The following is a 17,579-nucleotide window of genomic DNA, read 5'->3' as shown; positions in this document are numbered from 1 at the left end:
AAAAGTATGCTCCTGAATACTCAGGACTGGCAATATCAGAACGTTCTGTTACTTACCATCAGGCTGAAAACAATGGAAGCATATTATTTTGTTCATGCAGTAGTAGTCTAGGACAGGACAGTACACATTTCTTTTGTAGCTGGAGAACATTTGAATTTGAATTGTTGACTGATATTCGGAATTCATGAATTGTGCAAAATAATCAAGATAAAACTTCAGTCAGCAATCCAAAACACACAGGAAAGGCTTTGCAATGTGTCATTTCCTCTACCATTATAATCATAACTCCATTGCATTTTAAGTGCATATATTTTCTTCTAAAAATTGCCAACATTTCAGACTTCGTAGGTTTATTAAGGCACTGAGATTCATATATGAATGTCTCTTAACTACTGTTATTTTAAGTGATCTTGAAAGCATACTGAGCCTACTGGACTTCACAAAATGAAATGTGAAGATAGATTAGTAACTTTAAACAATCAATCTTGACAATGTTGTTTCTGATTCTGAATTAATGAACAGGCTTGATCTTGTATTAGCCAAAGCGCATAGTCTCCAGGGAGCTCAGGGAAGGTTTTTCCTATTTATTGTAAGGTTGGATTTTGCTGTCTGCCTCTTTGTGATAATTAAGAAGCTATGGTTAGTCTATCTCGTGTTATCAGAGGAAAAAAATTACACTCTATTGATGAAAATGCATGTTTGTTTATGCAGTCTGAGAGTAGGAGGCAATTACTTCCACCTGCAGAATAAATTTCTTGTAAGTCTTTGTCTGCTAAGCCATTTGTTTGAATTCAGTCTTTTAAGTGTGAAACTTTAGGAAGCTTCAAGACAGGCTTTCAGCAAAAGTGTTGCATTCTCCATTTCAGAATATTTTGTTCTCTGGATTTTTGGCCACATGTTTCTCACAGTTTTGGTAAAAGTTTTGTTTGATTGCCGCTGTACTGTAAGAAGCACTGTAGACATGCAATAGATTTCCCATATGATTGAGCACTTGCAGGATTTTGTGTATGTCAAAATATGATCTGCCCTGTTATGTCATCCTAGTGTCAATTTGCAATTTAGAGGGGTTTACTAAATTCTAAGTCCTGAATTCTAAGTAATGAATTTTGGCAAGCTCATTGCTTGTTCCGAAATTCCTTGCAGTAATTAATTCTCACTGATGGCCTAAAAGCAGAATGTAAGCCAAATGCTGAATGGTGTTCCCAGGCATTGTGCTGGTTCTCAGCGTGGAGTGCATTTTACTGGCAGTCCCCGTCCGTATCTTCACTAAACAAAAGAACATTTGTTACAAAAGTTGTAAAAACATTTTCCTCAAAATTTTGCTACTATTTTTCAAAAAATAAATTAGAAGTAGCTTTTCGATCACTTTGAGAATTAAGAGCAGCAAAGGCACAGTTTCAAGCAATGAAAAGGAGGGGAGGGGAATACATGTTCATCTTGGAATACTCAGAGCAATTTTTTTCCCAATCATTGGGATGAAATTTTCATACTAATTGAAAAAACACCTTCTTCTTGAGGCAGAACTGAATGCTCTTTGAATTAGATTTTGGGACTGGAGGCTGGTCTGCCTAAGGGATTTTTTCTGTCTTTTTTCTGGTTTTGTTTGTTTGTTTGTTTGTTTCATTTTCCAATGAAGAGAATTCATAAAACATAATTAAATTCTAATGAGCCATCAGACATTTGAACTTGGAAGCATGTTAGCAGGGTACTGTAACTGTGTGTTCTTTCAGGTCATCAAAGAAAATTGGATCCTATAATGACTTCTAAGCAAGCTTGGTGAAAGCCTGAAAAAATGAGCAGGGCAAGTGACCCTAACTCCTGATAAAAAAAGATAAAGTGCCTGGTCTATTTTGGCAGCTGATGGTTTGAATTGCATTCAGGTGCAACTAGAAAGAGGCTGCTGTAATGGCTGTCTAGCAGACAAAGGCTACGTTTGGGTGAGAGGTCCTATCCTTTTATTGGATTAGCTGATATAGCTGGAAAGAAAACAGATATGCTTTTAGGCGTATGATCCCTCTTTTGGCCCTTTTCTGGAGAAACGGTGATACGCTGATGAGTTTTCCAACAGTATCAGTTGCTCTAATAAAAAATGTTGCCTTTCTCCCAGCTCTGCCTTACTGAGGTCTTTAGTGCACAACAGCCAACAAAAGCATTACTACTTCACTAGTAGGCAGATGCTTTTATTTTTAAGTAGTAATAATAATAATTCCTATGAAATAAAATATGCATGGTGAGATCCTGTTGACCGTACCTGATTAAGTTGTCCCTTCTGATAGTACTTTATGGGGGCAATTCTACAGGAGGAAATTTAGCAAATATTATTTGTCTGTGTTCTCTTTTCTTGTCTTTATAGGCACAGAAAGATTTTACCCATGGCTACCCATTTACTTTGTGACTCAAGTTCTCATCTTAGAATGGGGAAAATAAATGTGTTGGGGGTGGGGATAATTGCCTTTGTGCATGTGTGGAGTCGTTACTTTTATTTAAACACCTTAAAAATATCTTTTTAGAATGTCCTTCCTGAAATGTGTTGCCTAACTAGTGATCTGCTATACATTTTTTTAATTAGTTTATCCAAACAGAGCTGGGATTCAGTCTTTGGTAATTTTCTTCCTGCCATCTGCACTGCTCAAGAGGCAGCTTTACTGAGCTATCCTCTCCAAAACCCACCTCACAGCAGAAAAAGAGGGAACAAACTGAAATTTATTTAGGTGAACAATTTCGGTATTCTGTTGGAAATTTAACATCTTATGTACGTCCTTGATCGGAGAGCTATTGATTGTCCTAAAGATAAGAAATGAAAGACATCATTTTTCAAGACTTACTACCAGTTTCTCCCTTTACAAGAAAATGGTTTCCAAAAACACCTACCGCACTGGTAAGCTGGGAACTCTGTTATTTGCTTTTTTTTCCCCAGGAAAAGAGGTTCAGTAGCATATGCGTCACAGAAGCCTTGGTTGCTCAATGCCACAGTGGAAGAGAATATCACATTTGAAAGCCCTTTTAACAAACAGAGGTAACAGGTTCCAGCACTGTTAGATGTTTTGCTTCCCTTTTCCCTAAATAATGGAGTTGCATAGGCCTCCATTCACGCATGAGTCCACATCTCCCTCTAGTAACAAACGTACTGCACCTGCCCGAACATGACAGAAGACCTTGAGTTCTGCACGGTCCCCCTGTGACCATGTTTTTTGTGAAGGACACAAGGAACAGAGTTCAGTCTCACTTGAACTTAAGTGCAGAAGTGCAGAAGGACCGTGTTTGTTTAGCATGCAGTATTCTCTTCTTACACCTAATTGACTAGTTTAACTGTCTTAGAAGGACATAAACTGTTTGGGAATGGGAATGTTGTTTATTACAATTTCAGTGTTCAGTACATTGTGAAGGATTAGTGGGCTGCCTTTTTATTCAGTATAAATGCCAACCAAACATTCTAAAATATTTAAAAGTTAATTGCTGGTATTCCATCCCCTCCACCCTTAAATGAAGTGGTTGGTTATGTATTCACATCCCACACACATTTCTTCTGTCATCCTTGGATTTTGAAACAAGAGACAAAGGCCCTTGGCATGAAAAAAGTTAAATGCTAAGCAATAACAATATACCATGGAAGAAGTTGTGCTTGTTTTGCCTGGCTTTAACTATTAAATATTTTTAATTGGGAAGCTGACCTAAGATGCTTTTTCTTAGCTGAGATATTATTGACTTGCCTGTGATTGAAAGAGATCCCATTAGAACAATTAGTGGCTAACAAATATGTTTTCCACTGTGTGATTTTTCCAGCTGGTTAATTTTTGTTCCTCTGCAGGTAGGAAATGTGCTTCTTTAGCAGTATCTGTGTGGATTTTGCGTTACCTTTTTTGTTTCCGCAGGTACAAAGCAGTAATTGATGCTTGTTCCCTCCAGCCTGATATTGACATTCTCCCTCACGGAGACCAAACCCAGATTGGAGAGAGGGTCAGTAAACAGCTACAGGCTTCTATTTTTGTTTTAAATATATAGACGGTTTGTTTTTTTTTTAATTTTGTTGTGTTCTTCAAATCTTACTGGTTATTGGGCAACAAAGGTAATCTTTTAGTTAAGTGTATGTCTGGGTCATTAGTCTGAAAGCTCATTGCTCAGTAAACATGGAAACACTGTCATTTATGTGAGATGCAATGATTTAAATGTGCTGCTATCAGAATGTTTGACTAATTCCGCAGCCGCTATCTCAGATATCCTGACTTCACAGTGCATTTTTTGGTTTCTTTAGGGGTAACATAAAAATAAATAAGTCATAGATTTTTAGAGCCCCTTCATTTAAAAAAGGGCAGGTGTTTAATCAATGGCAGGCTAAACTTTATCATGTCAGAGTAGATTAGGGAGTGACAAGAAAGGAAACAGAAGTCAAATTTGTAAACAATTTACTCTGGCATATACTGACACTGTCACAAACAAACAAAAAACCCCCCCAAAACCACAACAAACCACCCCACACAAGGATACATTTAAGGATACATTTCCATGCCTAATCTCCACACTTGCTACCATGTTAATTTTAAATGAATTAGTTCCAAACCCAATTCATTGTGTAGCCAAAGAAATGTGTTTTGACAGAAGGAGGGAATTGGAGGAGAAGGAGAAGGTGGGGTAGTGTCTTTTGGCAGCAGTACTGGCTTATGAGAGCTTAAGGTGTTTGGGACACTGCGGGTGGATCACAGGAAGGACAAGTAACTTCGAGCAGGGTGGTAGCAGGGGACTAAGGGCCGAAAACAAGTATAATAGCAACCAGGTAATGTTCACCTCAGCATGGTCAGCTAGCAATTACTGATTACAGTATATAATGGAGCTGATATAGCATGACAGCATACAGTTATAAAAATAAATAAAAACCAGGACACAGCCAGACTCATAAGGTTAACTTTTGAGTAGAAGTCTAGTTTAGACCGCCTGCAGAATATCTATGCCACCTACACTATTATATCACCACAAACCATTAAACGTTTCCCGTCCCTCTGGTATGTATGTAGTACAGCTCCGGACAGAGTGCTCTGGCTTTTCTAACAATCTGTGTACTGTGTTCCCGGCTGAATTGCAGTCCCACACTTTTGAAAAATTTCTCTGGGTTTCTTTGTCCAGAAAGTCTTCTGTGGGTAATCCAATCAGAATATGAATATTCAAGTGAAGTTTTTATAACTGTCTGATTGTTTTTTCTCCTGCTTATCTCCAGGGTATTAATCTGTCTGGAGGGCAGCGCCAACGTATCAGTGTGGCAAGAGCACTTTACCAGCAGACAAACGTTGTGTTCCTGGTGAGTAGGTGCCATCATGTTTATGCTCCAAACAGAAGCACGAGATGCGAGCATTTAGAGTATTTCATGGGTAACACACACAGAACATTGTGCTTCACTTACTGAAGCCAAATGTATCCATTTTGTATGCCTTGTTAGCTAGCCTGCAGGTAAGAAGCATTTTGTAAATGCTGCAGGCAGACACACAGGTATTAGGATACAAATTGAAATGCTGAAAATCCCTCTCAGTCTCTTGAAATTTCTTTTTGACCCTTGTGTTTGTCTTTGGTACTTAGAAACTTAATAGTCTCAGCTGTATTCATGAAATTCCTAAGCTGTCTCAGACCTAAAATTAATGTTGTCCTGTGTCTGGGGTGTTTCCTTTCTGCAAGAAACTAAGCTGTCTTCCCACCCTGAACTGCTTGTTGTATATCCTGTCCCAACTTAAACAGAAGTGCTATGGAAAAAGGAGTGAAAGCAGGCTCTGAAAACTTAGTAGGTGGGAAAACGGATGCATCCTACACACTTGCTAGTAGTGAGCTTGCTGGCTTTCCAATTTAGGACTTCCTTCTTAAGCTTTGTTTTCAAGGAGCTTTGAATCCAGCTGTTATGACAGTGAGACATGAGTCACATGGGATTAGAAAAGCTGTGCATGTTAGAGGTCATCCCTAAAAGTCTGGGAGGTTACTTCAACCTTTCCCTGTAATTACGTTGATCAATATGTGCTTGCTTCATGTGTGGGGCATTTCCAGGCAATGACCAGAATGCAGGAGAGGAGAGAGCAGTTGGGCCAGGTGCAGCAAATCAGCAGATCCAGTCCTGGGCTGTAACTTGGTTTTGTCACTTTTCTCCTTTTGTGCAGGACACCCAACAACCTCCTAGTAGTAGCAGGTTCTTTTATGGTTTGATAATGTAAAAGCACCTACAAATAAGATTTTTTCTAATTATTTGTCTTTCAAAAATAATCAGGAATCCTATATGTTAGTATTTGCAAACACTCAGTTCTTTTAAGACTGAATGTGTAAACAAATGCTTATGAAACTTCTTTCTCACAAGCGTGCACCTCATATTCAATAATCTTTCGTATTCACTAAATTTCTTGTGATCATTGCAGATATGAAAAAAGGTCATGTGATAATTCATTACATATCTTATTCTCAAATACATTCATTCATTCAACATGTTTTATTTGTCGCATGTCGGACTGGTCCTGTAGCATGAGCTGGTTTTTTTCAGGTGTCTCGTAATCAATGCATCATTCTAATCCCATATGGTGAGTGCTGCCTTAATGAACAGCCTCGCCTGACTCCGCAGTGCAATGGCATGTTCTGTGAACTGGCATTTACAGTCCCCAGAAGTGCAGCATTGCGTACGAGGTGCTGTGCGCAAACTCGGGGCTCAGGCTGACGTTTAGGTCTGTGCCAGATCAGAAGAGTGCAGCAGTAAAAGCTAACAACATACATCCTTGCTCGGTGAGCACAGTGTGCACACATTTTTGAGAATAAATCCTGTATCACAGTTGGAAGTTACTGTGTTTCAAAAGCACTTTTTAAGTGCTCTGTGTTATGATGCTTTGATTTATTAGAATTTCAGTGGTCATATTTATTCTACTGTTGATTTCAGAGGTTTTTGGTTTTGTCAATACGTGAAAGCAACAATACTAAAGTATCTAATGCAGTCACAATATAAATTGTTGCAAAATTGAAGGGAATAAACTCACTTCTTTGTACTTCACCCTAACTAACTGGTGGCAATGATGTCACTCAGAAAGCAGAACTGATTCAAATTCAACCCTACTTCATCAGCAAACATCTGCGGAAAAGAAAACAAGATTTATTTTTAAGAAATCCTGAGTTTAGTGTGATATAATAGTATGAAATAATAATACTAAGTAAATCCTACAGCCAGTATCACTAGTACAAGTAGAAATAACAGATTTGTAATTCCATATAAATAGGATTAGGTAACAAGTCACCCAAATGCTGGTACAGATTAGCTTATGCCTAAATTAATTGCATATAATTAATTGTTTCAATAAGATAACCTAGGTTGTAAATCAAGCATCCGAGCAGAGTCATCAAAATTATCACTATTTCTCCTTTTGTGATTCATTGTTAATAGAGTTTTGATTTATGGACAAAAAAAAAGACCCAGAAGGCAATTACGTACAAGGGAAATAAAAATGTGTTGTTTGTCACTGTCCCTGGGGCAGTTGTGCAATATATGCCATAGACATACATTGCTGCATTGTCTTGGGGCTGACAGAACGATGTACTGCAGTTACGTAGGCTATGAAACACACCTGTTGAGAGGAGCAGTTCCCAGAAAGCCTCACGAAATCATGGCATTTACACAGCTGATGTTACCCTGTGTCTGAGTACTCACTGCAAAATGACAGTTCAAGTCAGAACAATTTTGATCTTCTGATGGCCTCTTTTGATTGTCTGTATTGATTTAACTGGTTTTACTGGTATTAAAATCTGACAGTTTCCTTAAATCTCATAAGCACTGGCTCCAAAAGCTGACCTCTTTTCCTTGTGGCAGGATGATCCATTTTCTGCACTGGATATCCACCTAAGTGACCATCTCATGCAAGAAGGGATCCTGAAAATGCTACGGGAAGACAAGCGGACCATTGTGCTGGTAACTCACAAGCTGCAGTACTTACCCCATGCTGACTGGGTAAGAAAGCACTTCCCATTTTTTCTGAGGAAGCAAGAATGTGGCACAAACATGTCTTGCTACAAACAAGGCTTTTGCTTCATCTTTCTGCCAAGTGGTAGTTTAGTAAGAAGAGCCATAATAAAGATCTCTTAAAAATTAGCCAGTGAGTTTGGGGTGCCATAGTTTTGGGATTCCCATCTTCGAACACCTAAATAAGTTGGATTTTCATAGAGCTAATACTTAATACTCTCATGAAAGTAGGCTGCATTTAAAATATATTGAGTATCCAAAACCATTAGTTATATTGAAATTTTTGCACATTTTTTTAATCTCAGAACAGTGAAATGTTTGAGTAACATGTTTGCCTCTGCTGGGATGTTACTAGGAACTTGTCTGTGCTGTGACAGAAAAAGGCGTGTTTATGGATATTGAGGTGCATGAAAATATAAGGAAAAAACCAGTATTTCCTTGTGGTTAGTACTGGTACATAACGTATCAAGAACATCTTTACCCTTTGTATGCTGGCAAAATTTTAAGAAATGCGTAGTATTCAATTGTTTTGTTAGGTTTCTTTGTTGTGTCTTGTAGTTTACAGAAAAAAGAAGGTATGCTTTCTATAGCAGTTTGCAATTGCAAATGTCAAAGATGAAGCAAATCAAGTAGGATAAGGAGGTTTGGTTTTTTGGATATTTTTTTTTTTTTATTGGTTCACATTGGCCTTGCACTTAGCTGGCTAGCTGTAGGAGAACTACAACATGGCAGGTCTTCTTGCCCACGATGATTGATGACTGCAGTTATGCCTCCTAGCAGGACTTCTCTCTCATTTGCAGCTTGCACAGACTAAAGCAGCAGTTACTCTGTCTCAAGAAATAATCATATTTCAGCTGCTTTCTGTTCTTCATATTGGCTTGCTATAAAGTTGCAGATAGACATTAATCTTACTCGGATGATGTTTCTGGTGGGCAGCATTTATCCTATATGGTGTCCCTCAGTTGTACACTGTTCTCGACACAGTTCTGGTTTTCCAGTTAGTGTCTCTCAGGACACAGGAATTTTCTGCCTTCTTCGCGCCTCCCTGTGAGGTCCATCTTAGCTTCCTCTTTTTCAATTGTTATATATTTGCATTTTTTTAAATATGCACAGCTATGTCCTTGTATCAGTATAATCGTTTTCATTTTCTTTATGAATGTCAGAACCATTTCTAGGTATTTGTGTTTTATGAGATGCTCTATAAGAATTATTTTATTTTTATTATCTTCTAATTGGGTTTCAGTAATGTTTTATGAAATATGCTGTTCCAAATAGCCTGTAGGACAGGAAGGATTTGTATTAATTAAGTTTATAATTTAAAAATATTTATTAAGAAATAGTTCAGGTTTTTTTCCTAAGCACAGGTCTCATTAAGCCTTAGCAAGTCTTACCCAATGGAGTGCAGCAGGAATATTTATTTTATTTTATTAAGGAATTTTAAGTAAAAATATAATTTGAAGTATATGTGATGGCCCTCCTAAATCTTTGTAGCAAAACCCTCAGAAGAATTCAAGATCCAGCCCAATTACCGGTTTCCTGAATAAATTGACCACAAAAAGATCCTTGTTTGCTTTATTTTTTCCTTTCCTCGGGTGTAAATTCTTAGCAATAAGTGGAATAGATTATTTTCCCACCCCCGCCCACGGAAATTTCTGAGTTTCCAGGGAGAGAGAAAAATAAATACTGCATTAACTATTTTCTAATGATGTCGCGTGGGTTTACAATCCGCATGCCTCATTTTCCAATTCTCCTTGTCATATCTAAAGTGAAGGCAGTTAGACTGTGTATATAACGTAGTTACACTGGTATAAAGCTGGAAACCGCACTGTTCAGACTTTGTCTGGCATATATAATTTTTTTTCAAACTGTGTCCTCTATTTATGCTTTTAAAAGCTTCAGGTGTTCAAATTCCCTAGCTTTTCCTTATCAGGTCCATGGTATCAAACAGACGGTGGAGCCAGCATGCTCATATCTAATTGCCTGAATGAGGACAAAACATGCTGCACACAGTGTGTTGCTAAAAGCCTTTTCCTTTTAGGCAGTAAGAGAACTCTAAAATCTTATCTTGCTAATGGCTTGTATTTAGGAAGAGTAATGCACTCTCCTGCCTGCTGACAGGGATCCCATTCTTCTTTCTTACTTAAAAGCAGCCTTCCTTTCTGAAAGCATGAAGTGCAGGAAGTTTCTGGATTTGCAGCATCTTAAGTAAAGGGGATAGAGTCAAGAGATAACTTCACAGATTTGTTCACAGAAATATTCTTTATTTAAGAAAAGAGAAAATTCTGTCCAGGCACAGCAACGTAGCTTTAAAATAAATAGAGAAACATGGCTATTTATCTCACCGCTTGTGTTTCTGACTTTATAGATAATTGCAATGAAAGATGGTAACATCCAGAGAGAAGGAACACTCAAGGACATTCAGAAATCAGAGACTGAGCTCTTTGAACACTGGAAGACATTAATGAATCGACAAGACCAAGAGCTGGAGAAGGTTTTTGATGGGCAGGGCAACTGACATTTGCAAAAAATGTGACTTGTTTTTTTTTCTTAGGTTGAAAGCATTAGCAAGGATTGACATGCTGTGTGTGATTTCTAACTTAGTATGAATGTAGTATTACTATTACCATTATTATTTATCTATTAAGAGAAATTCCTTCATCTGCGTATCTTATACTTCCTTGATACTGTTGCCTCTGATCCATTCTTGATAGGAAGCCCTATCAAAATATTCTTGTCTGAGGAAAATTAAACTGGGCCATTTTAGGAAAAGCATTAGTAATGTGCAGTACTGACAACTGCTTCTATAAATATGCCTGAATTTACTCATTGCATTGGGTAGAAGTTTTTCAGATGTGACTATATCAAGCTCTCTAAATCATTAACACATTTTGTCTTTAATACTGTAACACAGGAAGAATGAGGTGTTAATCTTAGTTCTTATTAATTCAGAGATGTCTGCCCAAGTTAAGAGTCCAAGAGGGCTGGGATTGAAACCTGAAATTAATGTCAGATATCTAATTTATGTCTTTTGGTTTTACACAGAGGTAGGAAATCCATCACTTATGACCACCTGCTGTAAGATTCTCACATTTATTTTTCACTGGTGTTCTGATTGGAAACAAATTTTGTCACAGTAATTTTTTTTTATCAATTGTCTAGTTGAAAACACATGAACTGTTCCTTTTTTAGGAGACTATTATTGAGAGAAAAACTGTTTTGGAAAGAACGAATCTCCGGAGGACTATGTATTCCCGTGAAGCTCTGCTGAAAGATGATGAAGAGGATGAAGGTAAAAGGGCTCCCTTTGAGCCCAGTACCACTACATTACTGTTTCACAGTTAAATTATATTAGAACAAATTAACGTAATTCAAACTGGCAAGAGAATAATCGTTCTTCAGGTAGGTCATGATTCGTAAGAGTGCTGTTTCCATTGATTTTACCTCTGGACTACAGTGGTTTCAAGCATTCAGAAGTCATAGTGTCCTCCAAAATTTTGAGGTTTTTTTCTTATACTTGAACATGATTTGATAATGAAAGAGGAATAATATTGAATAATTTATGCTGGGTGAGCTTCAAACCCATCAATAGCTAAGCACGCTTGTTTAAGGTTTTACATAGGAAAAAATTGCAATTCATTTTTATCAAACCAGTACTTCTAAATTGCAAAAACATGTCTGAAGACATTGATCACCAAGTGCTAAGTTTTTTTGCGTCTTTTTAGCATGCATTACTACTAAATTAGCAGGTTAATATGTGCATGCCTGAGCAGGTAATGTCACCTTAAAGCCACTGTTTATCCTGTATGATAAGAGACCTGTTTTGTAGCTGCCACTTGCCAGTCCCTGTGAAAGGTGTGTACCAGTAAGTCGGTGTGGCTGTCCTTTTTTCTTGCATGTTGCAGAAGAAGTAACAGAAAGCGATGATGAAGACAACCTGTCTTCAGTGCTGCATCAGAGAGCAAAGATGCCCTGGAGAGCCTGTGGCAAGTACCTCAGCGCAGCAGGAATCCTCCTTCTGCCACTGCTGGTTCTGTCCCAGCTGCTGAAGCACACAGTGATGGTGGCCATCGACTACTGCTTGGCGCGTTGGACCTCGGATGCCATTTCTGGGAAGACAGAGCCAGAGCTGAAAAACTGCTCTCGCTGTGAGGTACGCGATACCTCGTTCACCTTCCTCTTATGATTTAACCGGTGGTGATCTCCCACTGTCAACCTCTGCTCCAAGATTTGTATGCGATGCACTAGATTTCTACTAATAGAGCCAGTCCAGAGCATTTTGAAAGTTAATACGTTTTCTGGTACATAGGCAATAAAACTAACAGTAAAGGTTTTTTTACTTTGTTGTTCTCCATTTGCTAGATTTATTCTATTTTCATCATCTAGCTGATATGCCTAAACCTTGATCTCCAAAGTAATTTTGATATCATGGTTCTTTTTTCTTTTTCCTGTAGTGTTGCATTCTCCCTGCAAGTAGGACTTTCAGGTTTGGTAACATGTCGGAAACACAGATCTTTTTATTTTTTTTTAACGATGAGCATGCTTTTTTGGTTGATATTTATGTGAATTCCACATGGAACTGACCACAGTGTGACCTAGCAGGGTACTGTGTGTGTATAAAGCACTAGTGGAGGGATTTTGTTAGAACTGGGATTGTTTTCTTTGTCTGGATTTAGTGCCTACAAATAATCCACATTAGTGTTTGGGGAGGTGCATTCATGATTTCACTGGAGTCATGCTTTCGTCTCTAAAAGATGTGTTATTGATGCTGGGGTTTAATATTAAAATAGTATTTCAAAATAAAAACTATTATATTCTTTTCCTATTCAAAAAATAGACCAAAACAACAAAGCCATAATAAATGCTTTGAAGATATTTTTTTCCTTCAGATGAAATTATCAAATATATCTTTTCAGGTTTTTTTGTAGTATCCTGTTATTTTAAATTTCTGATTAATCTCTTATTTTCATGCAAACACTCCTCTCTCCAAAGGATAATAAATTGTGGTTTAAGATGGTTAAAAATCATTGGCAGTTTAATTTAGGGAGGAAAAAGGATTTACTTCTTGTGTTTTTCGGTCCTGTGTTTGTGTTTTTACAATAATGACGAAACACTAAACATAATTTTAAAATAATTTTAAATTTAAACATAAATTTTAATTTAAACATAATTTACAGTGAATAGTTTTGTTACTCTTTCTTTGTTTCTTAGGTGTTCAACCATTCTCCATATTCAAAAGTTTTCAGCATTCTCTGCTGTCTTGGGATTGTATTATGTCTTGTCACATCAATAGCGGTGGAGTGGACTGGCTTGAAAGTCACCAAAAAGCTACACTCTTCTTTACTAAATAAAATTATTTTGGCTCCAATGAGGTATTCTTTTGATTGTAATACAAATTGTATTGTAGTCATTTTGTGTTTCTTACTTCAAGGCAGTTTTCTAAGCACACTTTTTAATAAGAAGTGACTGTGAATCACATTCTTTTTTTAATGTGTCACTGAAAATCACCAGGTATCAAACTACTGAGCAATTTTTGAAAATGGTACCCAGGCTGCTCGGGTTCCTAGACACTAGTCAAATGCCTCTCCTGCCTGACTGCGGCTTTGGAGATTTACTTCCTTGCATGTTTAATTTCTCTTTGCTGTTTTTAATTAGGGAGAAAACACAATTGTTGATTAATATGTTATACAGTTCATTCATAGCGTGCATCATAATCTTAATCATTGGAAATATTTACTGTCAGGCAGTGGTTGTGCAAGCCCGTGAAAGATAATGAGCTTAGACAAGTGTCATCGCAGGCATCATTAGAATACACTGGGATGCACAGATACCAGTAAAGGCCTTTGTTGTCCTGCGTAAGTTTTCTTTCTAATGCATGAAAGGGAAGCCGTAGCCTGATTCAAACCTGCAGATGTTACTGAACACTAGGAAAAATACCTTCTTTTTTTGAAGCTAACTGTATTTGACCCAGAAATCATGGAGAAATAATATACATGGAAAACCTCAGATATTTTTTTAAAAATTTTTTTTTCAGGTTCAAATTAGATTTCAGGTTCAACATGAGTTATGGAACAGTTAACAATTACAGAGCAATAATGAAGTTTGCATTTTGCATATGCAAATATAAAGGAAAGGTCTTTTAATATATTATTCCAACAGTTGTTCTTAGTTTTGCATTTCTATTCACAGAAAAATGCAAGACTTGTGATTTAACTTTGTTTGCATTTTTCATGAATTGAAGAGGCCTCAAATTGCAAATCTGAAAGGATTTTTTACAATGTAATCATGTGATTTGCATAGCTTAGGCAGTAGAGGGAGCTGAGGACATGCTTGCTGTTTTTGCGTTACATTCAAGACTGCCATTGTATTGGAAAGCCATGTTTATGGGAAAAATGAGAAACTTTACTGTGGTTGTCAATTTATTTACTTGTGTCTGTGATATAATACCTAGCTTAAGGAAGACAAAAAAAAAATTTAAAACTGTTCTAGTATCAGTATTGTAATCTTTCACACTCCTTGTCTCATCTTAGGTTTTTTGAAACGACACCTCTGGGAAGTATATTGAACAGATTTTCAGCTGACTGCAATACCATTGACCAGGTACTGAATAAATATATTCAAGCTCCCAAGTTATCCTATCTTGCCCAGTCTGAAAGACTGTATTTTCATTTCTTATAGACTCATTTAGATCAAGTTTACTGATGATCTGTAATTTGACCACTGTATCAATTTGCATCATGATTTTCTAGATTCAGAATAAATTCCTCATCTTAAATGCACATTGAAAAAACAAAATCTAACTGAAATTACATCAATAGTGATATCCCCCAATTAAGAGGATCTATTCTTTTAAAAAGTGGGTAAACACATTCACTTGCCACATATGAGCGAATGAAATGAGAAAAAGGCAAATGTTGTTGCCCAAAATAGAAATTACTGAAATTCAAATTATCAGTGTTTACCCCAGACTGCACTACCAGTTCATAGGATCGATGCAGATGCTGAAATCATCTATTGTATCACATCTGTAATCCTCTGATGTGAGGATTGTGGTCCACAATACAGACATGTGAAGCAGCCCCACAGAAATCCCTTCAGACTTTCCCAAAAGCCAGCAGTCAATTCCAAAGCAGACCTGTATGCTTAGTGCTTCAAATACGCAATTTTTTTTTTCCTTCTGTAAGTGGGAGAAAGGAAAACAAAATAATGGTCTTTTAAACTTGATATGTTATGGAAGATTCTCTCTGCTTATTCTTCTTTATCTATACAGCACATTCCAGCTACCCTGGAGTGCTTGAGTCGTTCCACTTTGCTGTGTGTATCTGCTCTTGCTGTCATCTCATACGTCACACCAATGTTTCTCATTGCCCTGGTTCCCCTTGCAATCATGTGTTACTTCATCCAGAAGTACTTCCGAGTCGCATCACGGTAAGAGCATAAACCAGTATCGTTCTGGCAATAGAAACATCTTCTGCAATGCGTGATTGTGTTGCAGAATTGCAGTGCTGTGGAACTTCATGTTTAAATTGGTCCTGTCAAAGCCATGGCCCTGTCTGAAAGTGAGCCAAATCCACTACAGTGAAAATGTGTTGTTTTACAAGTGCCTTTGTCTGCAGCTCTTCAAGCAGAACTTCTGGGAGGCATGAGCCAGGGTCTTTGTCCATGATCAAAGTTTCTCAGAGTTCACAGGACACAAAAAGCAACTGGATTCTGTCCTTCCCAAGGGCTGTGTGCTGGGTACATCCAAGAAAATGTGGAGACAGAACAGGGAAACTGATGTCTGCCTATCCAGGTGGAAGTGGAAATCTGTAAAGCCAGGGAGAGGCTGGAGACTGCACTATAACCATGGTGGTACTGCTGCCCATTAAGGATCCAACATGCATGAGCATCCTCTTTTATTCTGGGTGCCTTTTAGTTTTTAACAAATTGAAAACTGTTAGCCGTATCTGTGATTTTTCTCCTTCTACATTCATACAGCTTCCCCCCCAGTGGTGCTCAAGAAGTGTTTGCAGCAATGCTGCATTTATCCCTTTGTGTATGCCTGGATCGAGAGGGAATTTGCAACCAATTTACTCCCTGCTGGAAGGAACTGAGACTAAATAGAATACGCATGCTTCCACTGATTTGATGACTAAACATGAAATTGAGAAGCACAACCTAATGATGAGTGCGGGCTCTCATTTACTGAGTGTATGAGTTATACTGTTAGCTCAGTGAGAAGTTGTGCTGTCATCTGGCGACAGAGCTCTTATTTGCAGTAGCCCATTAAATTTATATTCAGGATAGAGCCAGAAAGGTGTTTAAAGGAATAAACAATTGAGTATAAGAAATAGGAATATAGGAGAAATGAGGGAAGGCACTGAAGGGAAAAGACCCATCCAGAACTCCAGCACTGTTTCTATTCAAATGTTAAAAGAAAAATCCTCCTGGGGTCTTCATTCCCTGCTCAGAGACATGCAGCACTGCTTTGCAATCTATCTGAACCTTACATATATAATTATTGTTATGATATTCCCTTTAATTCCCTGGGCCTGTTTCAAGAGAAAACTGCACAACAAAGCTGGCATTTTACAAAATTCTTTTCATAACCCTCTCCAGGGACCTGCAGCAGCTGGATGACAGCACTCAGCTACCATTACTCTCCCATTTTTCAGAGACTGTTGAAGGTCTTACCACCATCCGAGCCTTCAGGTATAGTTTTTTAAGAAACATACATTACCTTGCTTTTGAATATCTATCTCTGATTCTGTTCTGCAAGTGTGCAGTTTTAATAATGGTTATTTGGATCACCTGGAAAAGTTCAGAGTTCCCAAAACACTGATAAGGGGGAACTCCAAAACACTGAAGAACTTTAAGCATTTTGCATGTGAAGGAGTTACAGTAGAAAAACAAGCTAATGTGTGTCAGCTGCCCTGTGGTAACTCTCCATACACTTGCACGCAGCCTGAAAAAAACTTGTGGGCAAATGTGATTTAAGAAGCTAAATTAGCTTGTAATTACCACAGCGTGCAGTGTGGCAGACTATGCACTTGGACAGTTTCCATGGAACAACTAATATGCACTAACTTGTTATGCCAGAGTAATTTGTGTATGAGTCGATGTCCTGGTAAGATAAATTGGGCACGCTAGTGATTTCAGAGGCTACAATAGCACCCTAAGTTATTTTTCAAGTTGCTAGCTGAAAATGTGGTCATTTATACTGATTTTGAAAACACACAAGCTGGAGACAGTCTTTCGTCACCTGTTTTGATTCATTTTTCTGTCCATGTAAGCTCACAGGAGAGCCACCCAGGAATACCTGATAACGTGCCTGGGCTGTGTATCTGTGTTACAAATGGCAGTCACGCTGATATTAGTGGAGGTACCAATAAAGCTACTGCTGAGCTTACCAGCTGCTTTCCCTACACTAGTGCTATTCTTGTCTGTTCCCAGTTGACTCAAATGCGGTCAACTGTCTTCCACACCCATCTCGTCTAGATGTCTACATGTTTTGTCGGTTAATTGTTACTGTTACCATTCTATCTTTGAAACAGTAGTGCTTATTCTTCCTAACCTATAATGTTAATTTTTAATGTTAATTTAGTAATGCACAAAATTAGCTTTTCTTAAACTATTCTAA

The 17,579-nt window shown here is 37.8% G+C and overlaps 1 protein-coding gene across 1 annotated transcript in view; it reads left to right on the top strand.

Annotated features, from left to right (window-relative positions):
- The window catches only part of ABCC8 (ATP binding cassette subfamily C member 8), an 81,173-nt gene that overhangs the window by 48,938 nt on the left and 14,656 nt on the right, over window positions 1–17,579 (top strand). Inside the window, exons 19-29 of the mRNA XM_059826155.1 lie at window positions 2,918–3,016; window positions 3,873–3,957; window positions 5,210–5,290; window positions 7,814–7,951; window positions 10,329–10,454; window positions 11,153–11,252; window positions 11,866–12,113; window positions 13,172–13,332; window positions 14,491–14,560; window positions 15,231–15,388; window positions 16,559–16,651. Of these exons, the coding sequence (XP_059682138.1) occupies window positions 2,918–3,016; window positions 3,873–3,957; window positions 5,210–5,290; window positions 7,814–7,951; window positions 10,329–10,454; window positions 11,153–11,252; window positions 11,866–12,113; window positions 13,172–13,332; window positions 14,491–14,560; window positions 15,231–15,388; window positions 16,559–16,651 (1,359 nt within the window). The remainder of the gene's footprint in view (window positions 1–2,917; window positions 3,017–3,872; window positions 3,958–5,209; window positions 5,291–7,813; window positions 7,952–10,328; window positions 10,455–11,152; window positions 11,253–11,865; window positions 12,114–13,171; window positions 13,333–14,490; window positions 14,561–15,230; window positions 15,389–16,558; window positions 16,652–17,579) is intronic.

The sequence above is a fragment of the Gavia stellata genome, chromosome 17 (genome assembly GCF_030936135.1).
Source record: "Gavia stellata isolate bGavSte3 chromosome 17, bGavSte3.hap2, whole genome shotgun sequence".
Taxonomy (NCBI): domain Eukaryota; kingdom Metazoa; phylum Chordata; class Aves; order Gaviiformes; family Gaviidae; genus Gavia; species Gavia stellata.
This window is presented reverse-complemented; position numbering and strand designations above follow the sequence as displayed.